The sequence below is a fragment of the Trichechus manatus genome, unplaced genomic scaffold (assembly GCF_000243295.1).
Source record: "Trichechus manatus latirostris isolate Lorelei unplaced genomic scaffold, TriManLat1.0 scaffold00025, whole genome shotgun sequence".
NCBI classification, from domain to species: domain Eukaryota; kingdom Metazoa; phylum Chordata; class Mammalia; order Sirenia; family Trichechidae; genus Trichechus; species Trichechus manatus.
The window spans coordinates 1,804,909-1,830,564 of NW_004443961.1; the positions used below are offsets into that span (position 1 = coordinate 1,804,909).

At 46.6% G+C, this 25,656-nt stretch overlaps 1 protein-coding gene across 4 annotated transcripts in view; it reads left to right on the forward strand.

Moving 5' to 3' along the window:
• Positions 1-25,656, forward strand: part of LOC101354166 (probable global transcription activator SNF2L2) — a 166,224-nt gene that overhangs the window by 90,702 nt on the left and 49,866 nt on the right. For all 4 annotated transcript variants that reach the window (XM_023728581.1, XM_023728580.1, XM_023728578.1 and 1 more), the window contains 2 exons: positions 74-151; positions 8,198-8,416. In XM_023728581.1, the coding sequence (XP_023584349.1) occupies positions 74-151; positions 8,198-8,416 (297 nt within the window). The remainder of the gene's footprint in view (positions 1-73; positions 152-8,197; positions 8,417-25,656) is intronic.

Genomic DNA, 25,656 nt, shown 5'->3' on the forward strand with positions numbered 1-25,656 from the left:
ACTTGTTGGTGTCTTGCCCAGTTGTCCAGCCTGTTTTCTAACGCCCGTGAAATCATTCTGTCCCTGACCCCAGGAAGAAGACGAGGTCCCGGATGATGAGACCCTGAACCAGATGATTGCTCGGCGGGAAGAAGAATTCGATCTTTTCATGGTAATGCTGCAGAAAATGGCGACCGCAGATACATGCCTTTTCCCCTCCGCCCCCTCTTCTATTAACGCAAGATGTTTGCAGCCGGCGTGCCCTGGCAGAACTTCATTTCTGAAGCCGGGGCCCTTTTTCCAGCTCAGAGGCCGCAGATGAGCTGGATTTAGCCTGCAGACATATTTTGTTTGGCCCACGTGGTATTGCTTTTTTTAAAAAATTTTGAATTAGTTGCCAACAGAAAAAGAATCTGGCTCCTCTTGACAAATGGGATCGGGAAGTACCAGCCCCTCATGTCTGGGTGGAAATGATTGGTGGAGCTGAGCCCCAGATAGGGTACAGGCCACCACTCCCGGGTCATGTCTAATCCCAGCCAGCGTCACTTGGGAAAGCTGCCTGGCTCCTGTAGGCATTTGCATTTACTGTTCTGCCCTAGTCGTCCCTTTACTGTGTCACAACAGAGAGGCTCCCTATTGGGGGGTGGGGAGGCCCTGGGTGGCGCAAATGGTTAATGCGCTCAGCTACTAACCAAAAGGTTGGATGTTTGAGTCCACCCAGAGGCACTTTGGAAGAAAGGCCTGCAATCTACTTCTAAAAATTCAGGCATTGAAAACCTTATGGAGCCCAGTTCTACTCTTACATACATGGGGTCGCCATGAGTCGGAGTCAACTGGATGGCAGCTGGGCTTTTTTTGGGGGGTGGGGGTCGGGGGAGGGAGTATGGGGGAAGATTCCTGAGTTTCATAAAGGGTACATCCTCGACTGCGAACCAAAAGGTTGGCAGTTCAAACCCCCCCAGTGGCACCACGGAAGAAAGGCCTGGTAATCTGCTTCCGTAGATTATAGCCAAAAATCTGCTTACCGTAAAGATTACTGTACGGCAACAGGTTTGGGTTGTTTTTTTTTTTTTAATGGGGGGGAGGTAACAACAACAACGTAAACACAGCTGTGCTCTTCTGATTGTTGAAGAAAGCCTGCTTAAGCAAATAGAGAGCTTTGAGGTTTGTGTAGAGGTGTTGCTGCAGCTGAGTGCCATGGAATTGGTTCCGAGTCATAGTGACCCTATATGACAGGGTAGAACTGTCACATAGGGTTTCCTAGGCTAATCTTCACAGGAGCAGATCGCCAGGTCTTTCCTCCCTCGAAGCGGCTGGTGGGTTTGAACCGCCAACCTTTTGGTTAGCAGCCAAGCACTTAACCATCGTGCCACCAGGGCTCCTTCTGTATAAAGTTGTAGCCTTCATTTAAAGATCAAAACTGGTTGGATTTCGCCAGTACAGAGTAGGTGTAAAAGAACCTTGGCATTTGAGGATTTAATGACCGTGGTTTCGTGGCCATCTGCAGTGTTGCTGGGACCGGGGTTTGGTTTATGTGTGCTGCCTGGCTGCCACAGAGCCGGTGTGTACCTGGAGCAGGCACCTTAGCTAGGCAGGGAGGCCGGGCCACAGCTCTCAGGGCAACACTGACTGCTTTACACAGGCATTCACCGTGGCTGCTTAGTTCACGGCTATACCCCCCCCGCCCCCCCAGTGCTCAGGGCGGGTCCTGGCACATAGTAGTTGCTTAATAAATATTTATTGGCTGAATGGTGACATATGCAAATTCCAGGCTTCATGGAATGTCGGGATGGATCAGGATCGGGATGTATAAAGTTGAGAGCCTCCCTCCAGTACCTCTAATCATTGTAATTTTCATAACATCTTGCCTGATTGTGGAGCAAGTAAGCGTCAACTGTAAATCTGGTGGTTAAATGCTACAGAAGCCCAAAATAACTCCACAACCAAACCCACTGCCATTGAATCGATTCTGACTCACAGCGACCCTATAGGACAGAGTAGAACTACCCCATAGGGTTTCCAAGGCTGTAAATCTTTACGGAAGCAGACTGCCACATCCTTCTCCCCTGGAACAGCTGGTAGGTTTGAACTGCTGACCTTTCGGTTAGCAGCTGAGCACTTTAAGCACTGTGCCACCAGGGCTCCTTACCCCAAAATAAAGGGTCGCAAATTTGAAATCACTTAGATCCTTAGATTTCAACCAGGGTCCCCGGGTTGGCACAAACGGTTTGAGCGTGACTACGAACCTAAAAGTTGTCAGTTCAAATCCACCCAGCGGTGCCGCAGAAGAAAAGGTCTGGCCATCTGCTCCCATTGAGATTACAGCCAAAAACACTCTATGGAGCAGTTCTGCCCTGCACATGAGGGGTCATCATGAGTCAGAATCGACTTGATGGCAGCTAACAACAAGACCTCAAACAAGTAGTACAGAGTAGGTGTAAGAGAACCTTGGCTTTTGAAGATTTCACGGCTGTGGTTTCCACCTTGACGCTTACATGGGGAGGCCGTGGACAGGCGTGGGTGGACAGTGGTGGCGTGGGGATGCTTTGTCCAAGGGAGACAGAGCTGCGAGGGGGACTGCCAGACCTGTGTAGCCAGAAATTCCAATTTTTCAAGAGAAGCTGGAAATCGAGGCTTTTATACGCAGTCTCTGGGTTTCTAAATGTTTGCAACTGAATTCAATTTTTTTATGATTATGTAACACTGCAGGCCAAACAGAACACTAGTGCAGGCCAGATATGACCCACAGGTTTGTGGTCACTGCCATTTAGCCTAGACAGGCTGTGAGAATGGAGCTCCAGCTGGGCGAAGGCTTCCGGGACTTTTACGATTTTGTCTCGGGAACACTGCGTCCACACAGAATGATTCCAGATAAAAGGTACTTAAATCTTTCTCAGGAAGCTTGTAGGTAACCACAGGGATAACTCCTAACCTAGGATGTGTACTTTCCCCCCTAAACGAACTCCTCCAGTAGGTCCCTGGGTGGTGCAAATGGTTAAGCGCTTGACTGCTAACCAAAAGGTTGGTGGTTCGAATCCAGCCAGTGGTACCGCAGAAGAAAGGCCTGATGACCTGTTTCGGTAAAGATCACAGCCTAGAAAACCCCGTGGAGCACAGTTCTACTCTGTAACACATGGGGTCGCCATGGTTTGGAATTGACTCAACGGTGACGGGTTTCGCTAAATGAACCGCTGTACCCAGGTAAAGCCATTTTGGAGAGTAAGGCAGGGGAAAGAAGAAGAAAGCGTGGTCAATGGAGGATGTTCATAAACCCCAGTTTTTTAATTGATACTGGTTGGTCACTCCGTTTATAGATTATTTGCTTTTTAGGGAAGTTAGGAATACACCTAGGAAGCAGACACACTCTCTGTCCGTGAAGAATACTTGTTAAAATGTACATTACTGGGAATGCCAAAGCAAGAGGCCCTCAGCTTCCCAGGCTGCTCATCACTGATTGGCAATAATTCAGCACCTTCATCCCCTCAGAGCCTCTCGAGACCCTGGAGAGGATAAGCCGCCTGCCTTTTCACAAATTAGATTAGTCCCAGAGCTGAAGAATTTCACTTCAACCCCTAAGTAAGGGAAAGCAAGTACTTTTCCCTTTGCATTGTCAGGCTGGGTATTTGTAGGAATTGAAAGCATCAGAAAAAATGACATGTCTGGCCAAAGCACAGTCTTCTTTTACCTTGGGGATGACCATTCCAGGTGAAGACGGTAGGCTTATGACAGGTGAGGCTGGTTAGGAAATGCCTTTCTGTAGGCGCTTTGATTTTGTGAATTTCCTGCTTGTTTACTAAAGGCTGACTTCTAGTTTGTTTTCGTTTCGTTTTTATGGATTTTTATCTCAGTTTGGTTTGCTTTTGTATTTTTAAATCTCCTCCCTGTAATCTACGGGCTGCCTTTGGTCAATGCACCATTCATCAGCACCTCCACCAGAGGGCAGGGAGAAAACCTGAGTCCTCGCCGGCTACGCTGATAAAACGTTTAGTGAGGAACAAGAATGGAATGTGAACCGATTCTTTGGATTTCAAATATTTCTATCTTTATCCATGATTATTAAAAAAAAATAGGTCTTATCTAAAATTAATACAAACTTGGTATTTGATTTGATTCTGTGTTGTAGACGCTGCAGTTAAACAACACACAGCAGGTCAACAGTCCCTTTAAAATAAAACCTTTCTTTTAAAAATGTTTTCTTGCTTTCTCCTTCCAAAAGTGTGACTTTGGAAAAAGCTGTCTTCCATACTGATTGCTATGAATTTATTTACCTGAAACTGTCTTCAACTGCTCAAGATGTGTATCTGAAACATTTTGCCAACATACAAACATTAAGCTTTTAAATGATGCGTCTTCTCTACAAGGTTAAGTGGTACTTTTAAAAATCATTTTTCTTGTTAGTATGAGGTTTATAATCAGGCCTCAAAGCAAACATACTCATGTAGTAACTAGTAAATAAATCTGACTTTTTCTTAACTTGAACATCAACTTAGGATTTTGTACTGGTAGTCTTCAGGGAGAAATTTCTAGGGAGAGGAGCAGTCATTAGCCTTTTAAACTTATTAAATCGCGCAGTCCCTGGGTGGTGCAGGTGACTGACGCACTCAGCTGTTAACTGAAAGTTAGAGGTTCGAGTCTACCCAGAGGTGCCCCAGAAGAAAGGTCTGGCGATCCACTCTGGAAAAAATCAGCCATTGAAAACCCTCTGGAACACAGTTGTACTTTGACACACACATGGGGTTGACATGAGTTGGAATCGACCCAATGGCAACTGGTTTGGTTTGCTATTTGTCTTGGTTATCTAGTGCTGCTATCATGGAAATACCACAAGTGGGTGGCTTTAACGAGCAGAAATTTATATTCTTACAGTTCAGGAGGCTAGAAGTCCAAATTCAGGGCGCCGGCTCTAGGGGAAGGCTTTCTGTCTCTGTTGGCTCTGGGGGAAGGTCTTTGTTCCTTGGTAATCTTCATGTGGTATGGCATCTCTTCCCCCATCTCTGCTTGCTTGGTTCTTGCTTCTCCATCAGCTCCTTTTGTATCTCAGAAGAGATTGACCCAAGACTTGTCCTACACCAGTGCTGCCTCATCAGCGTAACAAAGAAAACCCAAATGGGATATCACCACAGTTAGAGGGGTTACGATTTACAGCGCGTATTTTTGGTGGACACAGTTCAATCTGTAACAATATTAAATTGCATCTTCCTAAAAGAAAAAGGAAGAAAAAAAAACAAAAAGCAAATGCATTATTTGCTTTTACATCAGAAAAGATTTGTTTTCTCGACAGTGGGCAGACGTGGGATATAAGTCATCTTGCAGGTCCAGGCATGGGTGATACTTGTCCTATAACCAAAAATGGAAGGAGCACTATTGTGTCTCTTAGCTCAGGGCACATTAAAGCATTTCTGTTTTCCTGCTAGCTATCTAATAAGTATTAGGAGGTTCTCTCAGGAAGCCCCTCTTTAGACTCTGCTAGAAACAAGGTCTCTTCTTGGTGCTGAGGAGCCCGGGTGGCGCAGTGGTTAAAGCCCTCAGCTGCTAACTGAAAGGTCAGCGGTTGGAACCCACCAGCTGATCTGCAGGAGAAAGATGTGGCAGTCTGCTTCCGTAAAGATCACAGCCTTGGAAACCCTCTGGGGCCGTACTAATCTGTCCTACAGGGTCGCTATGAGTTGGAATCCACTCAAAGGTGACAGGTTTGGTTTTTGGTTTTCTCAGCGCTAGTCCCAAAGGTTCAGTGGCCCGTTTCTGATACCAGTGCATTAGAAGGCAGGTTAGGAACATCCTCCTGAGCTAACTATATAGCACATGACAGAGCAGGACGCCACATTCATCTGCCAAGGGGACGCCACCTCACCCCACGCCTGCCCTGTCCAGGGAACAGCATGATTTCCAAAAATGTTTGAGCATAGTTTAAGACTTTAATTCTTTAATTTCTTACTAAGTTTTAGAGGTCAAATTTGGGATTGAGTAGTAGATATTTCATCTACATTTTGTTATCATTTTATCCTTTAGGAAAATATTATATCTAATCCCTGCTTCAATACAGCAGAACCGAAGGAAGAGGGAAAAAGTAATGATTTCATAGATAATGGTCTGTTGGATTGTAGAGATGGTAGCTCCAACTAGTGATATATCTCATGTATGTAGAAATTCAGTGGAGGTTTTATTCCCTCATTTTCAGCTGTCGGATTGTATAGATATAGATTAAGGCCAAGTGTGTGGTACTTAGTTTATTTATAAGTGAAATGGATTTTAGAAAGGGCGGGAGTTGGGGAAAGAGGCATTTTAGGAATATTCCTAATACGAAGGCTGTGGAAAGAAGCCGTTTCACATACATCTTAACCAGCTGAGATGAGATTACCTGTGAGCTGTCTCCCTCTCTCTGTCTTTTATCTAGTGCTTCTGTAACACAAAGACCACAAGTGGATGGCTTTAACAAAGAGCAATTTATTCTCTCACATCTTAGGAGGCTAGAAATCTGAATTCAGGCCACCAGCTCCAGGGGAAGCCTTTCTCTCTCTGTCGGCACTGGGGGAAGGTCTTGTCATCAACGGTCCCCTGATCTAAGATCTTCTCAGTGCAGGGACTGCAGGTCCAAAGGACGTGCTCTTCTCTGGGGTCTTTTTTCTTGGTGGTAGGAGGTCCCTGTCTCTCTGCTGCTTCCCTCTCCTTTTGTCTCTTGTAGGATAAAAGGTGATGCAGGCCACACCCCGGGGAGACTCCCCTGACTTTGGATCAGGGCTGTGATCTGAGTAAGGGTGTTGCATCCCACCCTAATCCTCTTTAACATAACCTAATCTTGCCTTGTGGTGCAGTGGTTAAGCATTCGGCTGCTAACCAAAAAGTCGGCAGTCCGAATCCACCAGCCGTTCTTGGAAACCCTATGGGGCAGTTCTGCTCTGTCCTATAGGGTCGCTATGAGTCCGAATCGACTGGAAGGCAACAGGTTACAGGTTAATTTTGCCTCTTTAACCACAGGCAGAGATTAGGATTTACAACACAGAGGAAAATTACATCAGATCTCAAGAGGGAGGACAGCCACACAATACTGGGAATCATGGCCTAGCCAAGGTGATACACATTTTTGGGAAGTCGGGGGACACAATGCAGTCCATAACAGTGTGGCTTAATATTTTCATAAGAGTCAAACTATAAAGGGTAAAGAATCGAGGGACCTTCCTCGTGCAGTGGCTGGGTGCACTGAAAAATCGGTCCTTTGATGGCCCACCGACTCACAAAACCATTTCAGTGCCCACACGCCCAACTATTCTGTAGAGACAGGCAGGTTACTAATTTTTGTTGTCCTGATTGTTTGTTTAAAAGCATGAGTCTATTGATTAAAAAGGAAATTTTGTAAATGAACATTCTGATTTATGTGCCTAAAGAATCCCTTTATTCCAAGGAAATGAAGGATTATCTGACATGTGCTTGTGTTTTTCACAGCACATGCCCAATTTAAATTTTCTCTCACTAATTCTTAAGGAGGAGCTCTGGTGGCACAGTGGTTAAGCACTCAGCTGCTAACCAAAAGGTCTGCAGTTGGAACCCACCCAGTGGCTCTGTGGGAGACGAGCCTGGCAGTCTGCTCCCATAAAGATTACAGCCTAGGAAACCCCATGAGGCAGTTGTACTCTGTCACACGGGGTCGACGTGAGTCAGAATTGAGTTGTCGACAATGGGTTTTTATGAGTAATTCTTAAGGAGTAGCTGTGTGCACATGGAGATGAAGAAAAGGGATTCTTAAAAAGAGTATTTTTAAATGAATAAGTAAATTTCAAAAGACAGGCACAGAGGAAGGGATTTTGCCTGGCAGAGTCTTCCTCCCAGACGTCGTGCTTTAGAGATGAGCTAGAACGAGTCAAGCAGGAGAGAGGGGCTCTATGGAGACTATATTGTCCCTGGGTGGTGCTCAACTGCTAACCAAAAGGTTGGCGGTTCAAACCCACCCAGAGGTGACTCGCAAGAAAGGCCTGGCAGTCTGTTTCTGAAAAATCAGCTATTGGAAACCCTGTGGGGCCCGGTTCTCCTCTGACACCCATGGGGTCACCATGGGTCGGAATCCACTGGATGGCAGCTGGGTGGTTGGTTGGTTGGTTGATGGAGAACATGAAAGGGTCCCTGCAGCCATTGTGAGGTGACTCGTGAGTTGTATGTGCTGGCAGGGCTACACTCGTACCGAGTCTGCCTTTCCCTCTGGTGACACCTTTGTTACTGTCCCCAGCGTATGGACATGGACCGGCGCCGGGAGGATGCTCGGAACCCGAAGCGCAAACCTCGCTTAATGGAGGAAGACGAGCTGCCCTCCTGGATCATTAAAGATGACGCCGAGGTGGAGAGGCTGACGTGTGAAGAAGAGGAAGAGAAGATATTTGGCAGGGGGTCTCGCCAGCGCCGCGATGTGGACTACAGTGACGCCCTCACGGAGAAGCAGTGGCTAAGGGTAAGTGCGACTCTCCTGGCTGCTCTTTCTCGAAGCTGTGTTTTGTGGGTACGGAGAAAGCAGATGGCACGGGCGTCGTTTGAGGGGGGCCGAGCGGCCGATCCAAGGGGAGGTTTGGGAAATGAAGTCATTCTGTTGGGGTGGTGGGGTCATTCTATGCTTCAGGGCAATGCTAGAAGAAGTATAATGGAGCGTTTTTTTTTTATTTTCTTCTGCTGGAGCAGAATCGGCCATTGGAAGCACAGCTTTACTAGAGCCGTGAGACCCACTAATGTTTTATGACTAATTGCCTGGTCATGCCTTGCCCTCTCAAGCTTAGAACCAAAATGTGGAAGGGGGCCTTAGAGATTTTTTTAATTATTCCCCCTCATTTCATGGTCTTTAATTGGGGCCTTTACTTTTCCAAGGCCCGCAGGTAGTTCGGGGACAGTGGTAGACTCTAGCCGCATGATTTCTGAGATCCGCAGAACATTAGAGCTGCAAGGTGACCTTGTCTTCAGCTGGTTTTCCAGACAGACATTGAGGCCCAGGGAGGTTAAGTGACCACACAGGACCACACACAAACCAAACCAGTTGCGTCGAGTCGATTCTGACTCATGGCGACCCCATGGCGACCACGTGTGCAGGGGAGAACTGCTCCATAGGGTTTTCAAGGCTGTGACCTTTCAGACACAGATCGTCAGGCCTGTCTTCCAAGATGCCTCTGGGTGGGTTTGAACCTCCAACCTTTTGGTTATTAGTTTAGTGCTTAACCATCTGCACCACCCATAACAACCTAAACTACTTGCCATCGAGTCAGTTCTGACTCATGGCAACCCCATGTGTTGCAGAGTGGAGCTGTGCTCCTTAGGGTTTTCAGTGGTTGGGTTTTTTGGAAGTAGATCGCCAGGACTTTCCTCCCAGGTGTCTCTGGGTAGACTCGAACCTCCAGCCTCTCGGTTAGCAGCTGAGCGCTTAACCATTTGCACCACCGTGGGACTCACTATGCTGACTAGAAATAACAGAATCCAGGAGTGCCCATGCGTCTGTGTGCCCCCTTCCAGCCTGATCTGATCTGTCCATTGCCAGTGCAGACTAGCCTCGGCCTCGAGTCACTGATGCTAGCAAAGGTGGTCCTGTAATGCTTTCCCTTTGGGAAGTGTTGATTTTGGATTTTGACAGGGGGCTGTAATCTCAGAATGCCCCTTGGGGAGCACAGCCGTGTCCGAGTGCTCACAGAAGCACTGGTGTGAACGTCAAAGCCAGCATAGCGTTTTCCTTTGAAGTGTTAGCTCTACTTTCTGTTACCGGGAGCAGACTGGGTACCTACGCAGGCAGAACCGCCCTGGCCACGCACTCCAGACAGGGTCCAGATAGCCGTGCTGGAAATAGCGGGTGCAATTGGGTGAAAACCAAACAAAATAGAGGCTGTTACTGTGAGTTGTTCATTTTATCAAAAGGGAATACAATTCTCATGCTGCGTAAGGCGAGCATTGTAGGACCCAGGCTGTCAGTGGGTAGGTGGGTAGAAAGAGGCAGTGGGAAGTATTTGAGATTGAACAGCAAAGGAAGACTGGGCTTGGCACCACTTGAGATGTGATTTTCCCAGGATGGTGTGTGATGAGAGCGACGTGACTTGAATTCCAAAAAGATGGAAGCCTGCAGTGTTCAGAAGAGAGAGAGGCTGACAAAAGTGTCATTCATCTTTATGATGAACAGTTGTGTTTAGAAAGTAACTTTTGTGCAATTGTGTGACCCTGGTATCCAGTCAAATAACGTCCGTGGCCTCAGAATGCGGTTTTATGGATTTCCTTTGTTTCGCTCTTGTGACGTGGGAGTTGCATCAGGAAGATCCGTTTTATAATGTGAAGATTTCTGTTTGTTTACTATTCATTTCCGAGCTCAGGGAAAATTCTATTCCATTTCTTTTTTATTTAAGCAGCAAATTAAGTACTAGGAGTCTTATTACGGGCGATGAGACAGTGATCGAGGTTACAGATCTCCTATCTCCAGAGATTACACACAAAATAATCCTGCTTATTGGACAGGAATGTAGCTGAATTTGTCCTCTTTTATAACCATTGGAAAACGCTCTTAAGGAAAGTAATATTATGAATCTTAGGACATTTTCAAGTTTAAGGTACCTCATTGTTTTCTCTTTTTCATTCAGTTTATATCTCTAATGATTAGCACAGGACCTTGCATGGAATGGAAACTCAGTGAAAATAAAGTATAATGTATAAGTGGAAAGTTACTGATTTGCCAGTAACGTTAGGGGCACGTTTCCATCTTTACTGTATCTAGAAGATTTCCTTTTATCTATATAACATACATAAGGAGCCCTGGTGGCACAGTGGTTAGGTGCTCTCCTGCTAACCGAGAGGTCAGCGGTTCAATCCCACCCAGCGGCTCTGTGGGAGAAAGACCTGGCAGTCTGCTTCCATAAAGATTACAGCCTTGGAAACCCTGTGGGGCGGTTCTACTCTGTCCTATAGGGTCGCTATGAGTCAGAATCGACTCGCTGGCACACAACAAGAACATAACATACAGAACAAACATAGTAGGAAACTAATTTGCTTTACAAAACGATACCGCGAAAATTGACGTTTGTAATTTTAACTGTGAGGTGCCTTGCAGGAAGATTGTAACTCATCCCAGAAGATGAGCCTGTTTTCAGCCCAGCTGTAGTTGTGATATGTCCTTTTGTAATCCAATCTTCGGAAAATGGTATGCCCATATTTGGCATGAACTAGTAGCTTGCTGTTAACCGGGGCATGCAATTAACCCAGAATGCCCCGTGGCCTACGCATTAAAAATAAATGTTTACTGTCCAGTGTTTTTCTTGTTCACCAGCAGCAATCCTGCCTAATATAAGTCTGTTAAACTCTCTGGATAGTAAAAAGATATTCAAGGGCATCTCACAGGCCGGAGTGTGAAGTGGTGTTCCCTGTGTGCTTATGGTTAAACAAGCTGAGCAAAGCAGCCCTCACGGCCTTGAAAGGGAGTTTGGCAGGGACCGGCGCGTAAGAAATGCTGCAGCGGGCCTCACAGAATTCCTCTTTTCTGTGGCGGTGTTGTACGAGACCCACTTGGCAGGGCCTCCAGATGCATGGAATCCTGAGTTGGAAGGTAGCCGATGGAGCCGCTCCCATCCGTGCTTAAGTCACGTTGCTGTGGCACAGTGATTAAGAGCTTGGCTGCTAACCAAAAGGTCGGCAGTTCGAATCCACCAGCCGCTCCTTGGAAACGCTATGGGGCAGTTCTACTCTGTCCTATAGGGTCGCTATGAGTCAAAGTTGACTCGACGGCAACAGGTGTTTTTTTGTTTTCTGACAGCACCCATGCCAAGAGGCTGCCCCTCCCTAAAAGGAGGCATACCCCCTGTTTGTCTGCTTGGTCCCTCCTCTAGAGTGGGGTCAGCCCTGCCCATTAGCTCCTCCTCCTCTTTCCCTGGAGGTGCTCCTCACCAGCCTCTGTTCCATTTTCTGGGGTGGGTTGCATGATATTTTTTCTGTCTTTAGCATCACAGCCCCCTGGATGAAATACTGGAGGATTGATGTTCACTCTGGAACAAACTTCCCCAACCCATCTTTTTCCTTTAAAGTTTTCTCATCCTTCAAGGCCCTACTCCATTGTCACCTCCTCTTTGATGCCTTGCCGCATCAGTACTAATTGCATGTTCCACCCGTCTTAGCTACCTAATGCTGCTGTGACACAGATACCACAAAGTGGGTGGATTTGAAAAACAGAAACTTATTTTCTCACAGTTCTGGAGGCTGAGTCCACCTCAGCAGGGTCCTGGTGGTGTCATTTCCTTCGTTGTCAATAAACCCATTGCCCTCCAGTTGATCCCAACTCATAGGGACACTAGAGTCCTTGCTCATAGCCCTGGGTATTTCTTGGCTCCTTGGTGTTCCTTGGCTTGTAGACAATCCTCACATAGCAACTGTCTTCCCGTGTGTGTGTGTCTGTCTGTCTGGTCTTTTTATGACCCATAAGTGAGGGTGATTAGGTTTAGGTCCCAGCCTACACTGGTATGACCTCAACCTGTTGATCGGTTATGTTACATTAGATTGCATTATGGAAAGTGATTATATCATATCATATCACATTGAATTATGAAAGGTAATCTGCTCCACCCAAGGTCAACTGATCTAATCCCATGTAACTACTCCATGACAGCAACTAGACTCATGTTTGGCCGAACCACTGGGAACCATAGCCTAGCCAGGATGACACATAAAATTCACCGTCAAACCACTGCACTGTCACCTTTCTTTGATATTCCTCTGTTACAACTCAAATCAAATTTCCTAGTATTATTGGTAGTTGACAGCACGCCTGGTTTCTTGACTGGTTGGTAAGCTGGATCTACATCTTGTTAGAGCTTAGGACTTCTGTTTTCAAATAGTAAGTGCCCGTGGATTGCCAAATTGAAATAGCACTGGACTGATTAGTAAGAAAGGAGCCCTGGTGGCGCAGTGGTTAAGCACTCAGCTGCTAACTGAAGGGTCTGCAGTTTGAACCCACCAGCTGTTCCGTGGGAGAAAGAGGTAGCAGTCTGCTTCCGTAAAGATTACAGTCTTGGAAATCCTATGGAGCAGTTCTACACTGTCCTGTAGGGTCGCTATGAGAGAGAATCGACTTGATGGCAACCAGTTTGGTTTGTTTTGGGATGTGTAAGTGTATGGACCAAGGTAATGCTCACTGCTGCAGCAGATGAACTTGTTGTTGTTGTTAGGTGCCGTCGAGTCGATTCCGACGCATAGCGACCCTATAGGGCAGAATAGAACTGCCCCATAGGGCTTCCAAGACTGTAATCTTTACAGAAGCAGATTGCCCCATCTTTCTCCCATGGAATAGCTAGTGGGTTCGAACCACTGACCTTCTGGTTAGCAACCGAGCATTTAACCACTGTACCACCAGAGCTCCTTATATTAGTTACTGTGAAATAAAATATTTCATTCCTCAGTTGCACTAGCCACATTTCAAGTGCCCAGTAGCCACATGTGGCTAGAGACTACCATATTGGATAAGGCAGATATAAAACATATCCCTCGCTTAGAAACTTCCCCTAAGTGGTGTTAAGCGCTAAGAAATCCACCAGAGACCGGTTGCTTCCGGGAGTTCAGTGTACTGAGAATCGCAGAATGTCTTTATGGCGCAGTGGGTTAAGAGCTACGGCTGCTAACCAAAAGGTCGGGAGTTGGAATCCACCAGCTGCTCCTTGGAAACCCTACGGGGCAGTTCTACTCTGTCCTGTAGGGTCCCTGTGAGTCGCAATTGGCTCGTCGGCAACGGGTTTGGTTTTGGGTTTAACCAGCCAACTCACCAGTTACTGTTGAGTGGACTCCGACTATGGTGACCCCACGTGTGTCAGGGTGAAGAGCCCTTGGAATTGATTAAACTCGTTTCTTTATCCACAAAGCCTGATTTACGCTGTTGTCAGAAAATGGGCTCAAAAACCCTATTTTGGAAGCCAAAGGTGTTATTTGTCCTTTTTGTCTTTGCATTCCAACTTTAACTATCCTAATCCTATTCCCTGGGTAGGGAAAAATGTTAATGCATTCACTTGCCAACCAAAAGGTTGGAGGTTCGAGTCCATCCAGAGGTACCTGGGAAGAAAGACCTGGCCATCTGCTTTCGAGAAATCAGCCGTTGAAAACCCACCAGAGCACAGTTCTACTTGGACACTCAGGGGGCTGCCATGAGTCGGAGTCAACTCATGGCGACTGGTTAATCTTCCTCAAGGCAGTGGGTTGCTCCCTGAACAGGGGGTGGCCCTTCTAGAAAATATGGAACAGAAACAGACACTAAGGTCGTTTTTAAGAATATGATCTCCGTTACTATTTTGTAACTTTCCTGTAGTGTAGCCAAGGTGGTAACAGTGCTAGCAGTTTGCATTCAGATACTAACTGAAAAGTTGGCGGGTTGATCCCACCCAGCTGTGCTGCAGAAGAAAGGCCTGGCAATATACTTCCAGCCAAGAAAACCCTAGGGGGCAGTCATGCTCTGTACCACACGGGGTCACCATGAGTCAGCGTTAACTCAACAGCAACAGGGTTTTATATGTATGCGTGTGCGTGTGCACCAAAAAGTGGGCTCATCTTGATAATTTCTTGGGAAAAATACCTGTTTCTTTCTGTGTGAGAGCAGGCACTCCGTCTCCCTAGATCGGCAGACTTCACATGAGCCCAGCCAGCCAGCCAAGATTTTTCGGTTTAACTTCAGCCCCATGTGCACTGGCCGCGATGTTTCCAGCATCCTAATGCAACCATTGTTATTAAGGCGGGGGGCTCCATGCAATTAGGGTGCCTGTAAAGCTAAAAAGCGGGCTGGAGGGTACTTCCTGGGAGGCCTCGTTTTCTCTTTTACCTGTTTCTTTGGTCCCTCTGCCAACTTCAGTATCTTCTCCTTCTGTAAAGCCTTCCGTGATATCCTTGACTTTCTCTAATTGCTGACTGATTTTTTGCCCCCCAGCACTTGGAGATAATTGGAATGCAATCTAAAGTGTGTGCTCTGTATAATATTTAACCGCCAGCCTCATGGAGGGAATGAACTTTGGAGAGGATGCCTTTGTCTCACAGTAGATCTGATGTGTCTCCAAACTATGTGATTTGAAAAGGTCCCTGTTAACTGCTGGTGTCCCTTTGTTACCTTTCTATGGCGATGTCCCTCTGCTGTGGCGTCATGGTGTACCCACGTGTGTGTGCTTCTTTTGGGGTGCTGTCTAAGCTCCTGGCCACGAAGGAAGATAAACCAGTAACCAGCTGTCCTCGAGTCGACTCTGACTCATGGCGACTCTGTGTGTCAGAGCAAAACTGTGCTCTGTAGGGTTTTCAGTGCTGATTTTGCAGAAGTAGATCACCAGGCCTTTCTTCCGAGGTACCTCTGGTTGGACTCAAACTTTCAACCTTTTGGCTAGCAGCCGAGCTCGTTAACTGTTCATCACCAGGGACTCCTGAAGGAAGATAGCTCTGTGTTTGTAATGCCCTGTGAGGTTGGGCCCCATTGAATACTGTGTCGACGGTGGTGATTAGACTCAGGCCCCCCAATCTTTGAATCTGGTGAGGGATAGAGCTAGCTTTAGAAGCCGTGGGATTCAAGGGGGAACTTAAGGAATGTCAGGACACCCTCTTTTCCTCAACCTTGACGAGTCTGTCACCAGATGAGAGCATGAGCTTCCTGTGACTTATATGCCTGACTTGGGTCACCTGCTGTTACTGTGGTCATTGTTGTCAGCTGCCTTCAAGCCGGCCCGCCTCATGGCGACCCCGTGCGCGACAGAATGAAGCATTGCCTGGTCCTCTCTTCATCCCTGTGATCGGCTGCAGATTGGACTGTTACGATCCATAGGGCTCTCGCTGATTTTTAGAACTAGATCACCAGGCCTTTCTTCCTAGTCTGTCTTAGTCTGGAAGCTTCGCTGAAACCTGTTCAGCATCCTAACAACACGCAAGTCTCCGCTGACAGGTAGGAGTGGTGCTGCCCATGAGGCGCACTGGCTGGAAATCGAACCCAGGCCTCCCACATGGAAGGCGGGAGCTCTACTGCTAAACCACTAGTTCCCCCTGCAAGGGTCTCCCCTTCCCAACTCTCAAAACGGAGAAAACAAATAAGCCCTGAAGACAGAGAATAGTGAAATATGTAATAGAGAATCCCTGTTGGCAAAATGGTTAAGCGCTTAGCTGCTAACCAGAAGGTTGGTGGTCTGAACCCACTTAGTGGTTCCATGGAAGAAAAAATCTGGTGATTTGCTTCCGTAAAGATTTAAAAAAAGGAAACAAAAACCCAAACCCAGTGCCACTGAGTCGATTCCAACTCATAGTGACTATATAGGACAAAGGAGAACTGCCCCATAGGGTTTCCTAGGCAGTCTGCTCCTGTAAAGATTATAGCCTTGGAAATCCTATGGGGCAGTTCTACTCTGACAGGGTCACTGAGTTGGAATCGATTAGATGGCAGTGGGTAAGTAAACTATGGTGTGCTCATCCATTCACTCAGCCAACATGTATAATCACTGGATGTGCTAGTCAAGGAGGCCTGGTGGCACAACGGTTAAGTACTGGGCTGCTAACCGAAAGGTTGGTGGTTCAGACCTACCTAGCAGCTCCTTGGGAGAAAGACCTGGTGATCTACTCCTGTAAAGATTACAGCCTGAGAAACCCTATGGGACAGTTCCACTCTGTCGCATGGGATCACTCTGAGTCGGAATCAGTTCAATGGCACACAACAACAACAACGAAAATACTGTATAATAGTAAAGTAAAATGTGACACCTCTCAGTGGAATTTATCCTTGGGTCTTAAATAGCTACATCACACCAGGATGCAAATGTCAGATGAGATCCCCAAGGTACCCTCCCTCCTCTCCCCGACCAAGGCTAATCTCAACACAGAGGAGTTAGTCCCAGAGAACTAGAGAAAGCGTGAGGAGAGCTGAAAGAAGTTCAGATTTTCAACAAAATATTTGAAATCCTGTTGAAAAACACAGTGAGAAACAATAAAATATGTCGTTGCATCCGTGCAGAGGTAGGCTGTAGATGTTTCTCCCCCTAGAAACCTTTAAGGCAGGGGACTGTCTCCCATTTTAGGATTAAGCATAACGCAGCCTGAAGTCAGAGAAAGGGCATGGAATCGGCCGCTCTGCATAATCCCAGCTGAGAGCATCAGTGATTCTATGAAATGTGCTTTTCTCCTAAAATAATTTATTTTGTGCTGGCAATATTTGTTTTGGGGGGTGGGGGATCCTTTATTTTAGAACAGTGTGTAAAATACTTTTAATACCTTGCGGCTTTGTTTTGTTTTCATGTTTTAAGATATAAAAAGACTTGAACAAAGTCACCTTTTTTTCTTCTTTTATTAAATGGCATTTTAGCTTTTAAAATCAGGTCATCAGATTTGCTGGGGCAAGCTGCATTTCCGTTTTTATACACAAGGGAGAGCTAAGGCCCTAGAATATAGATTTGGGTTTTGCCAAATTCCAGATTCTTTAGGAAGGGAATATTGAACTAATTAATGGGGGGAAGAGATGTGAATTGGTCTGGAGAAATCTCTAACAATAACTAAAGAGTTTTGATGAATTTCTACAATTTTATTCTTAAATCTATTGACTAAATTGATTTCACAGTGTTTGGACTTCAATGCGTTCCCTTTCAACAAAATTCAGTCGGGGAAATTTACCGTAACAGTCCTCAGAGGGCCAACTAAAACATGTATTAAAGGTTGGGAAATGAGAGAGACTTGTTCTGATGTATATTTAGAACTGTGATGCTTTGAAATACCTGGAGTTTCTGGTCTCCAGTTTTATCCTTTGAATTCCAGATTCGGTTCCGAAATCAACCTCAGTCATTGAAAGTAGCAGTGAGAAATTACTGGCTCTGGCTTACAGATGCTAATGAGCCCAAATAATTTCAGTGTCTTTAGATGGCATGGAGCCCTGGTGGGCTCAGCTCAGCTGCAAACCAAAAGGTCATCAGTTCAAATCCACAAGCTGCTCCTTGGAAACCCTATGAGGCAGTTCTACTCTGTCTTGTAGGGTCGCTGAGTCGGAATCGACCAGCTGGCAGTGGGTTTACACGGAGTAAACTGCTGCAGAGATATAAAGGGTTTTAGACGTGTCTGTTGCTTTTATTGAATCAAGATTTGGGTTTTGCCCTGTTTTTTTTTTTTTGTTTGTTTGTTTGTTTTGTTTTGAAGGTAAATTTATCGATAAGGCCGTAAGAAGAACATCTGCATTCACGGGGAGTGTGTGGAGTACAGCTTAGGAAGTCGGAGGCAGGACAGGGGACCTCACAGTCACTGAGCCTCAGTTGCTGGTGGCGAGCAGAGCTGTAGCTTTTGATGGCTGTCTGTCTGAGCGGTTTAGCACAGTGGTTAAAAGCATGAACCATGGAATCTGATGAACTGGGGTTCACATCACAGCTCCACACTACTTAGCTCAGTGACCTTGGGTGACCTCCCTTAGGTTCTTTGTCCTCTTCGTAAAATGGGGGAAATAATAGCACCTACTTGTAGGGTTTTCTGGGATTTAAATGAGTGTAACAGAATGTGGCATATAAGACAGGTTTTAAAAATAAACTATTAAGAGAAAACTTAATGGGTGATAGGAAGACAAGAAAAGATTTTCTCCTGTTCTGTGTCTTGAAAGTCAAGGTTTGGGCTGACAGGAGAAAGGCAAAGGGGGGATAAAGAGGAGCCCTGGTGGCCCAGTGGTAAAGAGCTTGGTGCTAACCAAAAGGTCGGCTGTTCGAATCCAGCAGCCGCTGCTTGGAAACCCTATGGGACAGTTCTGCTCTATCCTACAGGGTTGCTATGAGTCGGAATCGACTCCATGGCAACAGGTCTAGTTTGGTTTTCCTCACTCACTAATGGAATTGTTGTCGTTGGTTACTGTCGAGTTGGCTCCCACTCATGGCGACCCCGTGTTCAACAAAATGAAGCGTTGCCCAGCCCTGCGCCATCTTCACTGTCGTTGGCATGCGCCAGTCCATCGATGCAGCCACTGGGTGTTTTGAGTGCTTTCCTTCCCGGGGGGCCCATCTTCCAGCACTGTATTAGACAATATTCTATTATGATCCATCGGGTTTTCTTTGGCTAATTTTCAGAAGTAGATCACCAGGCCTTTCTTCCTAGTCTTTTGTAGTCTGGAAGCTCTGCTGAAACCTGTCCACCAAAGGTGACCCTGCTGGTATTTGAAATACTGGTGGCATAGCTTCCAGCATCACAGCAACACATAAGCCACCACCGTACGACAAACTGACAGACAGGTGGTAGTGAATGGAATTAAGATGACAAGCTTACCTGCTGAGGAAGTTATGGGGCGTGGCCACAGGTTCATTCACCCCGGATCTGGCGACCCCGACATCACCTGTCTTTACTCCGGTTCTCTATGTAACACTCCATCCTCTCAGGAAGGGCCTGGCCGAAGGGGAGGGCTCTGGGGCTAGTGATCAGGAGCCTGCAGCGCTGGTCCTGGCTCTGCTTCCAGCTAGGGAGGGCTCCCTTACCCTCCGGGGTTCACGTGCCCCATCTCTGGCTGGCAAGGTTCCTTCCCCCCAAGGAAGGCTAATCTCCCAAAGCACCTGCAGCCACTTTCACTATGGGTGGCTTCAGTAACGCTCATCCCTTCCCTATCAGCGTACACATGCGAGTAGCTGTGGGAAAGCAAATGCATTTCAGCACACATTTATAGAGCATCGATTAGGACGAGCCACGCACTGTGCTTGGCCCAGGGAACGGGGTGGTAATCGGCAAGATGCCATTCCTTCCAGTTGAGGCTGGCCCGCCTTGTTAGTGCAATTAAGAGTCAGATTTGAGATGCTATTAAAGACGATATTGCACAGTTAGCCACCTGGAAGAACTTGTCGAGAGCCGTTCTCCAAGTGCACGCAGATGTGAATTAATAGTGATGGAAACAGACTGTGAAGATGCCCTCAATGGTTTGTTGTTAACTGTTCAGGAAATCAGCAGTTGCAACAACACCGATTCCAGTTTATGCAGGAGTCCGAGTGCCAGCGCTCCGGGGGCGTTATTTACAAGTTTCCCTCTGCCCCTCCTCGGACTCTGGCAGCAGGAAGGGGGAGCCGCCTCTTGGCCCCCAGACACAGAAGTCAAAGGGGCCATCTCCTCTGTTCGCTGCGGGAGACTCAGACCTCTCCATTAGCAGCACATCTGTGCTCATATGGCTCCTACCCACCCTGCTTGGCCCCAAACCTTTTACAAAAGAAAAAGAGATTCAGGTGCCAAGATACTAAGGAGCTGGAGCACGAGACATTTGCAGATTCCTGGCGTCTCGGAGGAGAGTTTTCCTGTATGCTCAAAACAGGTCAGCTGGCTACCCAGAGAGGTCAGGAAGGACCGTTCCAAAACAGATACAGCTGGGGTCGGCCCCTGCCTAGAACCCTCTAGAGGCTTCCCACTGCCAGTGTAATTAAGCCCTAATACTTGGTCTGCGGAGCCCTGGTAGCCCCAGTGGTTGAGAGCTACAATGGCTGCTAACCGAAAAAGGTCGGTGGTTCGAATTCACCAGCTGTTCCTTGGAAACCACATGAACAGTTCTACTCTGTCCTATAGGGTCACTATGAGTCAGAATTGGCTCGACGGCAGCAGGTTTGGTTTTGGGTTTGACTTGGTCTGTAAGGCCAAGTTCATGGAGTCCCGGGAGGGCACAAAAGGTTAAGCATGCACCAGCCAAAAGGTTGATGGTTCGAACCCACCTAGAGGCACCTAGGAAGACAGGCCTGGCAATTTACTTCTGAAACATCACAGCCTTGAAAACCCTATGGAGCCGTTCTACTCTGCACACATGGGGTCGCCTTGAGTCAGGATCCACCCAATGGCAGCTAATAACAGCAATAAGGCTGAGGTCGTCTGGCCCCTGCCCACCCTGGGGTCCCATCGCCTCCCCTTGCTCTCTGAGCAGCGGCTGTGCTGGCTCTTTCTGGTCCGTGAAGAAGCTTCCAAGTGGCCATTGCTCGTCTGGGGAGGCTCTGACCCTCGTCTTCACATGACCATCGAGGTTCTCGTTCTAATGGTCTCTCCCCAGAGAGAGACCCCGACCACCCTAGCTGAAATGGCCAGCTCCTGCCATTGTCACATTGCTGCTGTTGTTGTCAGCTGCCATCCTGTCAGCCCTTCCTCGTGACGACCCCGTGCACAATGGAACAAAACGCTGCCTGGTCCCGCGCCATCCCCGTGATCATTTCAGATCTGACCATCATGCTCCATAGGGGTTTTTCCCCACTGGCTGATTTTCAGAAGTAGATTGCCGGGCCATGCTTCCTAGTCCATCTTAGTCTGGAAGCTTCACTGAAACCTGTTCAGCATCACAGCAACATGCAAGCCTCCACTGAGAGACAGGTGGTGGCTGCAGATGAGGTGCATGGGCCAGGAATCCAACCCGGGTCTTCCGCATGGAAGGGGAGAATTCTTCCACTGAGCCATCACCACCCCCCCACTATCACATAACTAGGCACATTTTCCTCATGACACCTGCCACTATCTAAAGTCTTTCTCCTTGTGTCCTTCGACTAGAATCAAAACCAAAAAACCAAACCTATTGCCCCTGAGGTGATTCCCAACTCATAGCGACCCTACAGGACAGAGGAGAACTGCATCACAGGGTTTCCAAGACTGTAATCTTTATGGAAAAAGACTGCCACCTCTTCCTTCTGCGGAGCAGCTGGTGGGTTTGAACTGCTGCGCCACCAGGGCTCCTTCCACTAGTACCGTATTTTTCCCAAATAATGTGCCCATGTAAATAAGACACCCTCACATATAATGCATGGAAATTATGAAATTAAGTAAAACAGTTCTGGCACAGCACACCCATGCGTATACCACACGTCTCCTAACATTTCCAGAAGTGAATTTCGGCCTCATTCACCCATCCTCCCATGTTACAGGTAAATTATTTCTGTTCAGTTTCTTTAATCTCCTGCTTTTGTGTATAAAAATAGTTCGAAAATGTTACTTTTGAGCATAATTGTATAATAAGAGTATAAGCCATGGTCAAGAAGTCATGGATTGATTGAGTTTGGTAGCCCCCCAGTAATTGGAAAATAAACCATCGAAACTGTGCATTTGTTTCTACTAATTTCAGTTGATAATACCTACTGTAAGTGAAGTTTCCACGTGATCAGAAATAGAAATTGAAGTCAGCTACGTGTAAAAAAAAAAAAATTGGCATAGCATACTTATGAAATTAACATGCAGGGGGTGGGTTTGCATGGTTGGCAAAAAACATATACTGTGCATGTTATTTGCATAAAAATACGGTATTAAGCTCCAAGAAAGCCAGGGCCCTTACTTGTCTTGTCTGCCATGTATCCTAGCACCTGGAGCAGCATCACTCTGGTGGGCACTCACGACTATTTGTGAATAAACAGCCAGAAATGAAGACTAGGGTGGGGGGAGATTGGGTTACAGCCCATGTCCTTTTGGCAAAGTTGGTTAAATAGTCTGTTTTCTGGATTAATGTGGGTCAAGGCAGAAATTGTTAGCATTCTTTCCCACTAGATTCTAGTGGCCTGTGTCTTCTCGTAAAGATTTCTTACTTAAAGGAATTCTAAAGGCATGCAGTTTTGATATAATAGCGCTTTTGAGCTTTTCAAGAATTTGAAGCCTCCATTCTAATTCCTGAACACCCTGATGATTATTTAAGTGTGCGTTAAAAAGGTCCAACCATTACTTCAACCCAGATATTCCTCAAAAATTCTCACCGAGTTTACAACAGCTGTCTTTTAGCTCAAACCCTTATTTCCTTTTCCAGCAAACACTGGATTAATACATATAACTCAAAAGTAAAGGACAATCAAAAGAACTCAATGAATTGGGTTCTCAGGCTTAGTTCTCTGCCAGAAGGTCCCCCCGAGGGAACGCTGACTTTAATTGCAATGCCGGATACCTTTTAGAGGGTTTCCTTTTTTTATTTTGTATTAAAGAATACTGAATTGTTAGAATCAAGGGAAAAAAATTGGATGAGACCATCAGACTTTGCTTTAGGCGGAAGTTTGGTTCTTGGTCTGCCGCTATTGCTGAAAGACAGCACTTACCATCAATCACCGTGCTCATGGCCCCGTGTAGAAAGTATATTCAAAATGCACGATGCTGGATTTTAGAATTTTTTTCCCTTCTTCTTGTAGAATATTTTCCCAATCGTTATTTAAAATGACATCACCCTCAAAGCTTCAACTTTATGGAGGCTGCCAGTTTTTTAATTCTTCGCGTCCACGGTTGCCTCTGATAATTCAGGGGGAGGAACATGGGCTCAGGCATCAGGATTTGGGGGTTCTGTTCCAGATCTGGTCATTAGTCTGCAGTGTGACATCTTGGATAAGTCACTTCACCTCCAGTTTCCTTGTCTGTAGGTTGGAGTCTTTGTGAAGGGAGTTGGAGGGGGAGTGGAGGGCAGAGAGCGCACGTCCCAGTCTCCCCTCCCTTGTCATCCTTTTCCTTCTCAATGGGTTTCCGCCTTACACCGGTTCCGGCTTCCACCAGGTTTCACTGTAGAGGGTTCGCGGAGGCATACTGTTTGTTTTCCGCCATTTTATCTCGTGTCATGTGAATCTGATGACTGACTGTTTCATTAGCTGCGTCTTTCTGCGTTTTTATAGTATTACCCAAATCGCCTGCACCGTGGTTATCTTTTTTTTCCTCTCTGTAAAGTTTAAAATGCTGTTTATTTGGAGGGATTTTTCCTCGTCATAAAAGCACAACGAGAAAAACAGAAGAGTAAAAGGAAAATAGAATCAAGTAGAATCTCCTTGACCTTTGCCCGTCCAGGTTGGAGAGAGAGCCAAGCCAAGTCGCGGACGGGGGTTATTCTGGTGCTGTTACGCCCAGAATTATTTTTAACCTGTTGTGAGGCTCAGCTCTTTTGTAGTCGTTTCTATAAATCCCAGCCCAGGACTCCCAGCCAGTCCCAGCCTGGTGTTAGCGGCACATGCTTGTCCTTTACACGTTCCGCGTTGAGAACGCCCTGCCTACTGGGCCCTCGGAGCCAGGATCGGCCACGGAGTAAGGCAGACATGAGTCTCGATGGTGCTGTTGCTCTCCGGGGCTGGGACTGACTTTTTTTATTTTTATTTTTCAAACAAACATGAAGGGGTGGTGGGGGCATGCCTTCCCACGAGGGAACAACAGTTCTCGCTTGCTCTCCTTAAACAGGGCTTCGGCCTCTCCATCTCAAGCTTCACAGCCTGTTTTCCCTTCTCACTTTTTTTTTTTTTTTTCCTTAAATTTTATTTTTGGTGAAAATACTCACAGCAAAACCTGCATCCATTCCACAGATTCTAGGTATATTGATCAGTGATGTTGGTTACATTCTTCACAGTGTGTCAACATTCTCGTTGTTTCTGTTCTGGTTGTTTCACTTCCGTTTACTTAATCTCCCTGTCCCTCACCCTTCTCGTCTGTGCTTTAAAATAGCTGTGTGACCCTTTGATCTGATTTTTTTTTTTTTCTAAGTAACACAATACTCAAGGGTGACAATCTTTACTCTTTGGGCTAAACTGTTATTTAGTTTAAAGGTGATTTCAGGGGACAGTTTCAATTCAAGGTGTGAAGAGCAACTCAGGACCATGGTCTCAGGGACTCCTCCAGAATCAGTAGGTCCAGTTAGTCTGGATTCTTTAGGAATTTGAAGTTCTGTTCCACATTTCTCTTCGTTTTTATCAGGACTTCTCTATTTATGTTCCTGATCAGAGCACTCAGTAGTGGCAGTCCCTTCTCTTTTAAAGATGATTTTTTCACCTCCCTTGAAGGTCCCTGGGTGACACAATTTGTGCTCAACTATTAAAAGTTTAGTGGTTTGAACCCACCCAGCAGTGCAATGGAAGAAAGGCCTGTCTACTTCCATAAAGATTACAGCCAAGAAAACTCTATAGTTTGGGTGCTATAAATACCAGCACCAACCATTTACCCAGCCATTTACCCAATCGCCTGACTCCGACTCACGGCGACCCCAGGTGTGTCAGAGTGGAACTGTGCCCCATAGGGTCTTTGGTGGCTGGTTTAGGGACAGTGGATCGCCAGGCTTTCTTCCTAGTCTGTCTTAGTGTGGAAGCTCTGCTTAAACCTCCCCAGCATCATAGCAACACATAAGCCTCCCCTGATAAACAGGTGGTGGCTGTGCGTGAGGTGCACTGGCCAGGAATCAAACCTGGGTCTCCCGCATGGAAGGGGAGAACTCTACCACTGAGCCACCACTGCCTCCTGCAGTTACCCCTCTTGTGGGTTACTGTTAGAGCCAGCTCTGACTCCTGGCGCCCCCATGTGTGTCAGAGTAGAACTGCGCTCCGCAGGGTTTTCAGTGGCTGATTATTTGTAAGTAGATAGTGAGGCCTTCCTTCCAAGGTATCTCTGACTGGACTCGAGCCTCCAGCCCGTGGATTAGCAGCAAGTGCATTAACCGTTTGCACCAGCCAGAGACTCCACATCACATTTAAATCCTTTTAGAACCCCAGTATAGTGTTATTTCTTCCAATTTACAGACAAGGTACTAAGTTTCACAGGCATTGAGTATGGGGTTTGGATTCAGGATTTATTTCACAGCAGGAATATTTGCATAATGAATGCAGAGTTCATAGCCTTCTGTATTTTGAAAATGTATGTCATCTCAAGGCATGGGACAATGGGGGATTCGTTAAAAGACAAGTAAATCCTAGACCAGTTGGCAACCCCTTTGCCGGCGGAGCCAGCCTCTCCCTGGCCTGTCAATTCTGGTCGCTTCTTGGAAAGGTGCAGGGGCTCAAGCCAGAT